This window comes from Berghia stephanieae, chromosome 7, assembly GCF_034508935.2.
Source record: "Berghia stephanieae isolate SIO BIC M18660-M18661 chromosome 7, UCSD_Bste_1.3, whole genome shotgun sequence".
NCBI classification, from domain to species: Eukaryota; Metazoa; Mollusca; class Gastropoda; order Nudibranchia; family Aeolidiidae; genus Berghia; species Berghia stephanieae.
Genome location: NC_088366.1, coordinates 32,756,978 through 32,770,596, shown reverse-complemented (window position 1 = coordinate 32,770,596; position 13,619 = coordinate 32,756,978). Strand labels below are relative to the sequence as shown.

General features: G+C 36.9%; 1 protein-coding gene across 1 annotated transcript in view; it reads left to right on the top strand.

Annotated features, from left to right (window-relative positions):
* LOC144976532 (protein broad-minded-like) overlaps positions 1-13,619 on the top strand; it is a 65,528-nt gene that overhangs the window by 26,518 nt on the left and 25,391 nt on the right. Inside the window, exons 16-22 of the mRNA XM_078920823.1 lie at positions 477-675; positions 901-986; positions 1,483-1,621; positions 2,641-2,728; positions 5,825-5,943; positions 12,441-12,560; positions 13,200-13,288. Coding sequence (XP_078776949.1) covers positions 477-675; positions 901-986; positions 1,483-1,621; positions 2,641-2,728; positions 5,825-5,943; positions 12,441-12,560; positions 13,200-13,288 — 840 coding nt within the window. The remainder of the gene's footprint in view (positions 1-476; positions 676-900; positions 987-1,482; positions 1,622-2,640; positions 2,729-5,824; positions 5,944-12,440; positions 12,561-13,199; positions 13,289-13,619) is intronic.

The window sequence follows — 13,619 nt, the reverse complement described above, 5'->3', positions numbered from 1 at the left end:
TTCTCATAATAATATGAGAATCAAGTGAAAAAATTTATCATGTAGAGGAAAGAAAAGAGGGGATGGGGGTATTGGTTAAGTAAAAAATATTAAATAAAACAAATTTGAAATATTGATAATTTTTTTTTAAAACTTGAGCTTTTATATAGCGCAATATCCACTAAACACGCTCAAAACGCTTTACAAGGGGTCCCAGGCCAACAGCAATACGTAACATGTAGAACGAGACATGTTGCCTGCTAGGTGATATTACAATTTTTTCCGACAGAGACAACGCTGTTAATGGCCAAGTACTCATTTTACACCTGAGTACAGTGAGAGAATGTGAGTAAAGAGCCTTTTCCAAAGACTCAACTATGCAACTTGAGCAAGATCGAGCCCAGGACCTCCCAATCCAAAAGTGAGTGTCATACCACTAGACTACATAGCTTTTTCCTTTTGAAGAACCAATCAAATATATGAGTTTATTACCACAGATCATCAGCAGCCCACTTGATTGCCGAGTTCACCAAAAAAGCTCTAATGAACAACCTGAGTAAATCATGTCCTCCTCCCTCGAACACAGTGGTCGGTGCCTATCTGTATGTCTGTAGGCAATTGTACAACACATATGAAGGCTTGCTTGTGTTGGCTCCATATGAACTACACACATATGTTGCTGATGCATGGAAAGAGGTGAGTTTTTCAAAGAAGAAAATACAAGCAAAATCTTACTCTTATACTCGCTTCACACACATATTCACACAAACACACACATGTACAAGGTTATACACATACACACACACTCACACCCACACGTATGCAGATATATATATATGGTTCTAACATTGATAAAGCTCTCTTTAAGGTCTGAATTTTATATTTCGTGCTATAATCCTTAGAATATTTATTTTCAAACAGTTACAGGCACAAGAAAAGAAATCTGGCTCTATGGTCTCGAGCATGAAAGGAGGTGATGAGGGTGTCAAGTATAAAGAATCTTTTATGTAAGTAGTTTCTGTTTGAAATATAAAACCTACCATAGTTTCATGGTTTTAAGTGGCAGTTATTTGTTTTCAACCTTTTTACAACACTAACGATGGACTATGTCATGGCTATTCTATTTTAATTGTCACAATCTACAATGCATTTCCTGACTATAAAGCTCTGAAACTCTACAATCCAGGAATTAAAATATAACATGTTATGGTGCGACATGTATTGATATTTTTTATAAGGATGACTCGACCCTATAATAATTGACAGTGGAAAGGAAGTAATCTTGCCCCGTTTTTTATTCACTTTTTCTTTATGCCTTTTGCTGTTGTAGAACTTTTTGTCTCAAACTGTCTAGTTTGAAGCTTAAGGAAAAGATTTTATATTGACATAGACATGCACATCCATTTGACGTTTTTTTCCCTTTTTCTTTGCTCTCAACATGAGACAGATATAGGTATGACATAGGTATTTTTATTCCTTAAGAAAATGATAATTTCTTTCCAGAAACACTTGGAAAGAAACCCTTCAAGACAATCTTCTCAATTTTGCAAGTACTTGCAAAGGCATTCTATTACTACAGCAAACAGGTGCATTTAACGAGTGTGTACGCTACATGTGTTGGCGATATGACAAGAAACTTCAGGTAAGGAATTCGCCACAATTATTATTAGTATTTTTTGTTATTTGTTCATAGACTGTTTTTTTTACTCTTGTCTCCATGTCAATTTCAGATTAAAGATAAGTCGTGAATATACCATTTATTGTTTGTTGTTTTTTTTTTTGTTTTTTTTGTTTGTTTGTTTTGTTTTTCTTTTAGTTTTAAGGAGTTAAATCAGCTTGTATAGGTTGATAAATTCTTCTTCTTCTTCTTTTTCTTTTTCTTCTTCTTTCCCTTCATGATATCTTTATGACTGAAGGTCAAAAAGATGCATGAATGCTGCAGTCTTCCCAAGCTCGTGCTGAGACCCATAGAGGTTCGATTTTTAATTTTAGTGTAGTCCTCTCAGGCCAAATGGTCGCCCTTTTCTCATTGTACTTTGCGCAGTCCTGCAAAATTTGTGTGACATCCTGCTTCCCCTCTCCACGTTCACAAATGTCTATTTCTCCAATCCTAAATGCTTTGAACAGGTGCTTTGAATTCAAAATTTACTCTCTTTTACTTGTTTTTTAAACTCAATATAGAAATGCTATTTATTATTATTATTATTATTATTATTATTATTATTATTATTATTATTATTATTATTATTATTATTATTATTATTATTTTATTATTATTATTATTATTATTATTATTATTATTATTATTATTATTATTTATTTATTATTATTATTATTATTATTATTATTATTATTATTATTATTATTATTATTATTATTATTATTATTATTATTATTATTATTATTATTATTATTATTATTATTATTTTTATATATTATTATTTTTATTATTATTATTATTATATTATTATTATTATTATATTATTATTATATATTATTATTTTTTATTATTATTATTATCATTATTATAATTCATCAAAAGCTCAGCTACCCAGACGAATAATATAAACTAAGGATAATCCAGATTACAAAGACATGAAGTGAGATTATTTTATCCATGCCAAATAAATTCGTATGTTGCATTACAAATGGTATTTCCAGGTCAGCAAGTGTGAAAAGTTTGGATATGGCTACATGGTGACCCAGGTGGCGGCCACAGCTCCGGGTATTCAAGCTTTACAAAGCACTGGTAAATATCTCATATCTCCCATCTCTATTTCTACCCAATCTGAATTCTCAATTTTAGGAATAGAGATTTGAAATTTCATGTCTTTTGTCTGCTTGCCTTAAAGTTTCATTTTATGTATATTCATACTTGATGCCAATCATAATCTTTAAATGGTTTGTTGATAAAGTAGCAATGGACAAGAACCTGGAAATAGGGAAATTCAACAGGAAGTAAGCTACACAAACCACCATACAACATTACAAGTATGGCATTAAGCTGGAATCCATCATGTGGTCTTGTGGTATGACACTTACTTTTGGATTGGATGCTCCTGGGTTTGAGCCTTGCTCAGCACATAGTTGAGTCCTTGGAAAAGACATTTTACTTATATTCTTTCATCGTATGCAGGTGTAAAATGAGTACCTGGCCGTTAACAGCATTGTCTCTGTCGGGAAAAAATAATTGTATTATCGTCTAACACGTGTCATGTCTCGTTCTTTATGTTACGTGTTGCTGTTGGTCAGGGACCCTTTGTAAAGTGCTTTGAGCACGTTTAGTGGATATTGCGCAATATAAAAATCTAAACAAAATAAAAGCTCAACAAGTGAGGGAAAAACTACAGCCTTCTTGGAGGAGAGATTTAGCTGGAGATATGTTAAACCATGTAAAAACTGGATGGAATTAAAGTTATTTGATAAGAGCTTTGTTGGTGTCCATACATTTCTTATTCATGACTGAAGAGCAATATAAATATTCTAATTATTTCTAAGAGATAACTCAGTAAAACTGCTACTGGTAAAAAATAGAAGTTAAGTGTTGGGGTAAAAGTACATCGCTACACTAATATCGTTTAATTTTTTTATTCTTTGTTTTGCCATTTTTTTCTAGTGCTGCTCGTTTGCAGGAAATGTTCTTATAGTGCATATCTATTTGTCATTAGATTTACATGAATTTAATTCTTTGCACAAAATAAAGTTTCGAATATTTGTATTTGCCAGTAATAGCTAACTTGTTTGTTGTTTTAGGTATCTGGTGTGAATCAGTTACAGCTCGAACTTAAGAATAAATTTTACTAAAACTCAGAATAATATTCCATTTTCACTGAAGAGAGTGCTCAGTATAATTCGTCGGTCTTTTTATACCAGACAAATGAAAAAAATAATGATTTGAAAAATTTTACCTTGCTTTATAGAAATAAATATCAGTAATATATGCAATCGAGTATTTGTAATAATTGCCACTACCCATTTAAGAATTACTATACATTTGACATTTAGAACGGAGGAAGACAGGAATGGGTTGGGGTGGGTGGGGTAATTATGCTATGAACTTTTGATTTTTGGTTTGGTGTGAATCAGTTAAAAAAGAATTATTTAGCAAACCAGAATAATATTCCTTTATCTTGAGCATGTGCAGTAGTGCATCCATGAATCTTTATGTAATGACTCATGAAAATCTGCAGTTGTTTTTAAACACACTTCTGCCTTTTAGAGTTTAGAAATGACATATGTTTGTCTTCCCATCTCATCTCTTTGCCTTTGATATCCAGATGTTACATCTGTTTCTTTGTCCGTGTTTCATGCCCAGAAATCATATAACGTGCTCTCTTTTGAGCATGTGATCAAGCTGCTCTCCTATCTACCCTTCGTCTCAAACTGTCACACACTTTTGCATCTTGTCGTATGATAGTCACATTCTTTGTCTTCCACTCTCTCTCTACCTTGTATCATGATTGTTACCCGTAAAAAAGGGTACTTATAACATGTTTCCACTATTTTCATTCTGATCTTCATTGTTGTTTGACACAACTAGTCGCATTTTATGGAACACTTTTTTTGCTATTGCTATTCTTTGTTTTATATCGTCTATGTCACGTGCATCACAGGTAATGATAGTGCCTAAATATTTAAATTTCTTTACGTGTTTGATGGATTCTCCTTTGCTTGACAAGTGGAAGGTTATGTTGTTGTCATTCTTTGAGACCACCATGCATTCGGTTTTCTTAACATTTAGTTTCAGGCCCATCTCTTCACTTTTGCTCACCAGTAAATCTAAAATTTTCTGCATGTGTTCTGGAAAGTATGCCATCAGAGTACCATCATCTGCGTTTCTTATGCAATTCATATTCTGCCCTCCAATGATGACGCCTTTCATAACATCAATTTCTTTGAATATTATTTCACTATTGATTAAAAAGGTCCAGTGATAAGATGCAACATTGTCTTACTCCCTTCTTGATGTTAAAGAATTCTGATGTTTCATTATCAAGTTTGACACACGATGTTGATTCCAATATAAGTTTTTCACAATTTGAAGGTCTTTACTGTCTACACCGATCTTTTCTAAGATTTTGAAGAGCATTTCATGTTGTACTGAATCAAAAGCTTTGGAATAATGATTGAAGCATAGAGAAAGTGATTTTTGTTTTTCGATTAACCGTTGCTTTATTGTTTTCAAAATAAAAATTGCATTTACTGTACCCTTTTCTTTAACAAAGCCAAATAAATAAGAGTAAATCACAAAATCGCTGAGCAGTCCTTTGAATCTATATCCCTTTATTTCTGAAGCTACATTAAATTTGAAAGTAGATGTGCTTAGTCTTTCGAGACCCTTAATGTTCAGTTAAGCTTTATCTCTTTTCTCTTCAGTAAGTCAATACGATAGTTACTGTCCTTTCTATGGGAATGCATTTTACGTAAATTGATTAATAAACTACTTTTCTATCCTTTTTATACAGACATCGACGTTTTATAATGAGTGAATGTGCTATGTAAATGCGATTTTGTTATGTTTGTTATTAACAACAGTAAGATTGATACAAATATCTAAAGCAAAAGGAATACAGTATAATTCTGATGGTGGACCTGGAAATATAATCGAGTCGGCCATTTTTAAACAATCGAATATATTCAACTAAATTTTCAGGATAAAACTTTCAAAACATTGAACTCTATCAACCTGGGAAGAAATAAAAAATCATAATTTATGACTCAGTGAACGATCTTTTCTCTCTAAAAAGAAAATGAAATTGAAATGCAGCAACTGCAGTATTTTAAGTAAATCAATTAAATTGATATCTACTTGTTTCATGTTTCAAATCAACAATTATTTTCTTAGGTTACATTAAGGCTCTCCTAGTAGAGTTGTGGTCGGTGTTGGAATGCAGCCCGCAAGACACGCCAAAGTTTTCTCCCAAGTCTTGGCCTGTAGACCCCATTGACAGAGCTTCCCAGAAGGTCTATAACAATTTCTTCTGTTTGTAATATATTCATTTCTTTTCTCTTTCTATCTTGTTATTCTCTCTCTCTCTCTCTCTCTCTCTCTCTCTCTCTCTCTCTCTCTCTCTCTCTCTCTCTCTCTCTCTCTCTATATCTGTCTTTCTTTCTATGTGTATATCTATCTATCTATCATCTATCTTCTATCTATCTATCTATCTATCTATCTATCTATCTGCCTCCTCACTTTCTCTTGTTTCTCTATTTCATCCTGTTAACTTGATTGGTAGAGCACTCATCTTAAAGCAGTAGGAACTGATATTGATCTTGGTCAGTCAGATTTTTTCTGACCTCTGTCCACCAACAGTATTTGGAAACTGGGTCTTTTAGATCTGGCAGAAATACCTTATGACAGATACAAGATATGAAGTGAGTAGAAAAGTGCCAGAAGACAATAAGAATAAAAAATTTTTCGCGGCGGTGGTGGGTTTGAACTGCGACCTTATTGTACGACAATCCGCTGGCAGGTGAGAGCGTGGCTCTACCGTGTGAGCTATCCACGAACACAAAAATATTCGTTTCAAACCAAAGTCATTTCTAGATCCCTCTCTCACCACTTCTGAGATCGCGATTCGTTCACCACCATCGCGAAGTAATTTTGACCAGCAGTTAAGCTATAGCAATATTCTCATCACAAACATATAACATAGAACGATGAGACATGGAGTATGCTCCGGTGTATGGGTGAATTTTAATTCAGAAAAGTGAGTGGAGCAGGCACTTATGTTGGTAACAACAAGATATGAAGTGAGTAGAAAAGTGCCAGAAGACAATAGAGAATAAAAAATTTTTTCGCGGCGGTGGTGGGGTTTGAACCTGCGACCTTATTGGTACGACAACTCCGCCTGGCAGGTGAGAGCGTGGCTCTACCGTGTGAGCTATCCACGAACACAAAAATATTGTTTCAAACCCAAAGTCATTTCTAGATCCTCTCTCACCACTTCTTGAGATCGCGATTCGTTCACCACCATCGCGAAGTAATTTTGACCAGCAGTTAAGCTTAATAGCCAATATTCTCATCACAAACATATAACATAGAAACGATTGAGACATGGAGTATGCTCGGTGTATGGGTGAATTTTTAATTCAGAAAAGTGAGTGGAGCAGGCACTTATGTTGGTAACAACAAGATATGAAGTGAGTAGAAAAGTGCCAGAAGACAATAGAGAATAAAAAATTTTTTTCGCGGCGGTGGTGGGTTTGAACCTGCGACCTTATTGGTACGACAACTCCGCTGGCAGGTGAGAGCGTGGCTCTACCGTGTGAGCTATCCACGAACACAAAAATATTCGTTTCAAACCCAAAGTCATTTCTAGATCCCTCTCTCACCCACTTCTTGAGATCGCGATTCGTTCACCACCATCGCGAAGTAATTTTGACCAGCAGTTAAGCTTATAGCCAATATTCTCATCACAAACATATAACATAGAAACGATTGAGACATGGAGTATGCTCCGGTGTATGGGGTGAATTTTTAATCAGAAAAGTGAGTGGAGCAGGCACTTATGTTGGTAACAACAAGTTATGAAGTGAGTAGAAAAGTGCCAGAAGACAATAGAGAAAAAAAAAATTTTTTTTCGCGGCGGTGGTGGGGTTTGAACCTGCGACCTTATTGGTACGACAACTCCGCCTGGCAGGTTGAGAGCGTGGCTCTACCGTGTGAGCTATCCCGAACACATAAATATTCGTTTCAAACCCAAAGTCATTTCTAGATCCCTCTCTCACCACTTCTTGAGATCGCGATTCGTTCACACCATCGCGAAGTAATTTTGACCAGCAGTTAAGCTTAATAGCCAATATTCTCATCACAAACATATAACATAGAAACGATTGAGACATGGAGTATGCTCCGGTGTATGGGGTGAATTTTTAATTCAGAAAAGTGAGTGGAGCAGGCACTTATGTTGGTAACAACAAGATATGAAGTGAGTAGAAAAGTGCCAGAAGACAATAGAGAATAAAAATTTTTTTCGCGGCGGTGGTGGGGTTTGAACCTGCGACCTTATTGGTACGACAACTCCGCCTGGCAGGTGAGAGCGTGGCTCTACCGTGTGAGCTATCCACGAACACAAAAATATTCGTTTCAAACCCAAAGTCATTTCTAGATCCCTCTCTCACCCACTTCTTGAGATCGCCGATTCGTTCACCACCATCGCGAAGTAATTTTGACCAGCAGTTAAGCTTAATAGCCAATATTCTCATCACAAACATATAACATAGAAACGATTGAGACATGGAGTATGCTCCGGTGTATGGGGTGAATTTTTAATTCAGAAAAGTGAGTGGAGCAGGCACTTATGTTGGTAACAACAAGATATGAAGTGAGTAGAAAAGTGCCAGAAGACAATAGAGAATAAAAAATTTTTTTCGTTTGTCTGGTGGGATTTGAACTCACTCTATTTGGTTACCAACATAGAGCGGGGCTCTCCGTGACTATCACGAATAAAAAATTCAGCCAACCCGAATAGTCCTTTCAATCGCTCTCTCATCGTAAGTTTTGAGGATGCATTGGGTTTACACATCGCGGAAAATTTTCGCAGCAGTTAAGTTAAAGCAATGTCTCTCAACAATGGAGATAGAAACGATTAGAATGGACTTTGGTCCGGTGAAGAGATAATTTTTATGTCGGATAGAAAAGTAGAGTGGATGCAGGCGCTTTGTGGTACCAAATATGAGTGAGGTAGAAAAGGCCCAAGCATGCGATAAAAATTTTTATTCTCTATTGTCTTCTGGCACTTTTCTACTCACTTCATATCTTGTTGTTACCAACATAAGTCCCTGCTGCACTCACTTTTCTGAATTAAAAATTCACCCCATACACGGAGCATATCATGTCTCATCGTTTCTATGTATATGTTTGTGATGAGATATTGGCTATTAGCTTAACTGCTGGTCAAAATTACTTCGCGATGGTGGTGAACGAATCGGCGATCTCAGAAGTGGGTGAGGAGGGATCTGAATGACTTTGGGTTTGAACGAATATTTTTGTGTTCGGGATAGCTCACACGTAGAGCCACGCTCTCACCTGCAGGCGGAGTTGTCGTACCAATAAGGTCGCAGGTTCAAACCCCACCACCGCCGCGAAAAATTTTTATCTCTTTTGTTTTGGCACTTTTTACTCACTTCATTCTTTGTTACCAACATAGTGCTGCCCACTCACTTTTTGATTTAAATTCACCCATACACGAGGATACTCATGTCAATCGTTTCTATGTATATGGTGTGAGAATATGGCTATAACAAATGCTGGTCAAAATTACTTCGCGCGTGGTGGTGAACATCGACATCTCAGAATGGTGAGAGAGATCTAGAATGACTTTGGTTTGAAGAATATTTTTGTGGTGGATGCTCACCGGTAGAGCCACGCTCTCACTGCCAGGCGATTGTCGTACCAATAAGTGCAGGTTCAAACCACCACCGCCGCGAAAATTTTTTCTATGTCTTGGCACTTTTTACTCACTTCAATTTGTTGTACCAACATAGTCCTGCTCATCACTTGTTTCCATAAAGCATATCATGTCTCAATCGCATTAAAAAATATTGATAAGCTTAACGTGGTCAAAATTACTTCGCGATGGTGGTGAACGAATCGGCGATCTCAAGAAGTGGGTGAGAGAGGGATCTAGAAATGACTTTGGGTTTGAAACGAATATTTTTGTGTTCGTGGATAGCTACACGGTAGAGCCACGCTCTCACCTGCCAGGCGCAGTTGTCGTACCAATAAGGTCGCAGGTTCAAACCCACCACCGCCGCGAAAAATTTTTTTATTCTCTATTGTCTTCTGGCACTTTTCTACTCACTTCATATCTTGTTGTTACCAACATAAGTGCCTGCTCCACTCACTTTTCTGAATTAAAAATTCACCCCATACACCGGAGCATACTCCATGTCTCAATCGTTTCTATGTTATATGTTTGTGATGAGAATATTGGCTATTAAGCTTAACTGCTGGTCAAATTACTTCGCGATGGTGGTGAACGAATCGGCGATCTCAAGAAGTGGGTGAGAGGGATCTAGAAATGACTTTGGGTTTGAAACGAATATTTTTGTGTTCGTGGATAGCTCACACGGTAGAGCCACGCTCTCACTGCCAGGCGGAGTTGTCGTACCAATAAGGTCGCAGGTTCAAACCCCACCACCGCCGCGAAAAAATTTTTTATTCTCTATTGTCTTCTGGCACTTTTCTACTCACTTCATATCTTGTTGTTACCAACATAAGTGCCTGCTCCACTCACTTTTCTGAATTAAAAATTCACCCCATACACCGGAGCATACTCCATGTCTCAATCGTTTCTATGTTATATGTTTGTGATGAGAATATTGGCTATTAAGCTTAACTGCTGGTCAAAATTACTTCGCGATGGTGGTGAACGAATCGGCGATCTCAAGAAGTGGGTGAGAGAGGGATCTAGAAATGACTTTGGGTTTGAAACGAATATTTTTGTGTTCGTGGATAGCTCACACGGTAGAGCCACGCTCTCACCTGCCAGGCGCAGTTGTCGTACCAATAAGGTCGCAGGTTCAAACCCCACCACCGCCGCGAAAAATTTTTTTATTCTCTATTGTCTTCTGGCACTTTTCTACTCACTTCATATCTTGTTGTTACCAACATAAGTGCCTGCTCCACTCACTTTTCTGAATTAAAAATTCACCCCATACACCGGAGCATACTCCATGTCTCAATCGTTTCTATGTTATATGTTTGTGATGAGAATATTGGCTATTAAGCTTAACTGCTGGTCAAAATTACTTCGCGATGGTGGTGAACGAATCGGCGATCTCAAGAAGTGGGTGAGAGAGGGATCTAGAAATGACTTTGGGTTTGAAACGAATATTTTTGTGTTCGTGGATAGCTCACACGGTAGAGCCACGCTCTCACCTGCCAGGCGCAGTTGTCGTACCAATAAGGTCGCAGGTTCAAACCCCACCACCGCCGCGAAAAATTTTTTTATTCTCTATTGTCTTCTGGCACTTTTCTACTCACTTCATATCTTGTTGTTACCAACATAAGTGCCTGCTCCACTCACTTTTCTGAATTAAAAATTCACCCCATACACCGGAGCATACTCCATGTCTCAATCGTTTCTATGTTATATGTTTGTGATGAGAATATTGGCTATTAAGCTTAACTGCTGGTCAAAATTACTTCGCGATGGTGGTGAACGAATCGGCGATCTCAAGAAGTGGGTGAGAGAGGGATCTAGAAATGACTTTGGGTTTGAAACGAATATTTTTGTGTTCGTGGATAGCTCACACGGTAGAGCCACGCTCTCACCTGCCAGGCGGAGTTGTCGTACCAATAAGGTCGCAGGTTCAAACCCCACCACCGCCGCGAAAAAAATTTTTATTCTCTATTGTCTTCTGGCACTTTTCTACTCACTTCATATCTTGTTGTTACCAACATAAGTGCCTGCTCCACTCACTTTTCTGAATTAAAAATTCACCCCATACACCGGAGCATACTCCATGTCTCAATCGTTTCTATGTTATATGTTTGTGATGAGAATATTGGCTATTAAGCTTAACTGCTGGTCAAAATTACTTCGCGATGGTGGTGAACGAATCGGCGATCTCAAGAAGTGGGTGAGAGAGGGATCTAGAAATGACTTTGGGTTTGAAACGAATATTTTTGTGTTCGTGGATAGCTCACACGGTAGAGCCACGCTCTCACCTGCCAGGCGGAGTTGTCGTACCAATAAGGTCGCAGGTTCAAACCCCACCACCGCCGCGAAAAAATTTTTTATTCTCTATTGTCTTCTGGCACTTTTCTACTCACTTCATATCTTGTTGTTACCAACATAAGTGCCTGCTCCACTCACTTTTCTGAATTAAAAATTCACCCATACACCGGAGCATACTCCATGTCTCAATCGTTTCTATGTTATATGTTTGTGATGAGAATATTGGCTATTAAGCTTAACTGCTGGTCAAAATTACTTCGCGATGGTGGTGAACGAATCGGCGATCTCAAGAAGTGGGTGAGAGAGGGATCTAGAAATGACTTTGGGTTTGAAACGAATATTTTTGTGTTCGTGGATAGCTCACACGGTAGAGCCACGCTCTCACCTGCCAGGCGGAGTTGTCGTACCAATAAGGTCGCAGGTTCAAACCCCACCACCGCCGCGAAAAAATTTTTTATTCTCTATTGTCTTCTGGCACTTTTCTACTCACTTCATATCTTGTTGTTACCAACATAAGTGCCTGCTCCACTCACTTTTCTGAATATGACAGACTAGTACTCTATCCATAGGGTAGTAAGCAATGGTTGCTATTCGTCTAAGGCTACAGAAACCAGGATCCATTCACTTTATTCACGTGAATGTGAAACACATTTTTGAATCCTTAATGACGATTTAAAAAAAAGTTAACATGTAGATAGTTTTAAAGCAAATTCATGTTCCCAAGTTCTTATTTTTCTGGGGGGCTTTTTCTTAACACATTTTTCCATAACCTTGCAGCATTTCATTCGCCTCGTCAACATTTTGTCTGCATTCCCTGCTGTGTATGAGTTGTTGAAAGGAGAGCCATTGCCTGCAAAAGAGACTTACAGCCTGAGAGATGTTCCAGATTCCATCATGGTAAATATATTTTTTTCCTTGTAAATTACCTCTCTTTATGTAGTTATTTTTTGGGGGTTTTTTTGTTTTAAATATATAACGGTTTGTAAACATGTGAGTGTATTCCTCTTAGTGGGGATCTGTGCTTGTGTCTGGATGAGACAATAAGTTGGTCTCAAACTAAATGCACTGTTAGTGGGATCTTTGAATCTACATCTTGAGCCCTTTCCCTTTGTCTTAATTTTACTTCTGTGCTTTCAATTGTGAATTTATAACTTTTTTTGACTATCCCATTTTCTTCCTTTTTACTGGTGCTGAAATGACTTAAACTTGTCGCAAGCGCCGTAAAAACCTTAAAAACAAACAAACAACTCGTCTGTTCATTGACCACGTTGAACAGAAAAATAATAAAATGAAACAAAATATGATAATTTAACTGCATCTATTGCCTTGAATGAATTGTCAAGATTTCTGTCAGGGATTTATTTTAGAAGGTCTAATGGTCCATCAAAACTATCTAAAGATTTGTCATTTCCTCTTGTGAAGCATTATCTGAAGAAAGGAAGGAGGAAGAGGGAGTGTGTTATATCAATGACAATGTCAAAAGCCAATTTTGTTTGATCAACTAATAATAACAAAATAAAAATATATACTTTTCAGGGTTTGATTGACCGAATAATTTTTGTCAATTCTGAGACCAAGGCACACTCTTTGTTTAACTATGAACAGTCCTACATGTTTGGGTTGAGGTGAGTTGTTAGGGTTTTAAGACATGGACATTCTATGTGTTCCTATTCTTTCTTTCTTCGTTTTGTTTGAGGATCGAACTATATTTGATTCTAAAATAGATTCGGGAAAAAAATAGAAATTGATGAAGGATTTTTTAACATATCATATATAAGGAACTTTGGTGCTTGGTGTTTGTCTTTTTAGGTGGTGTTCTTACAAACCCTCATATTTCTGTAATACACTTTTACCCGATTGAAATGATTTCTTATAATTTTCTTTATCACTTTATTTGATTAACTACAAGTTCTGTAATAAATTCTGTAAAATTGTACATATGTGAAGATGGCTGAG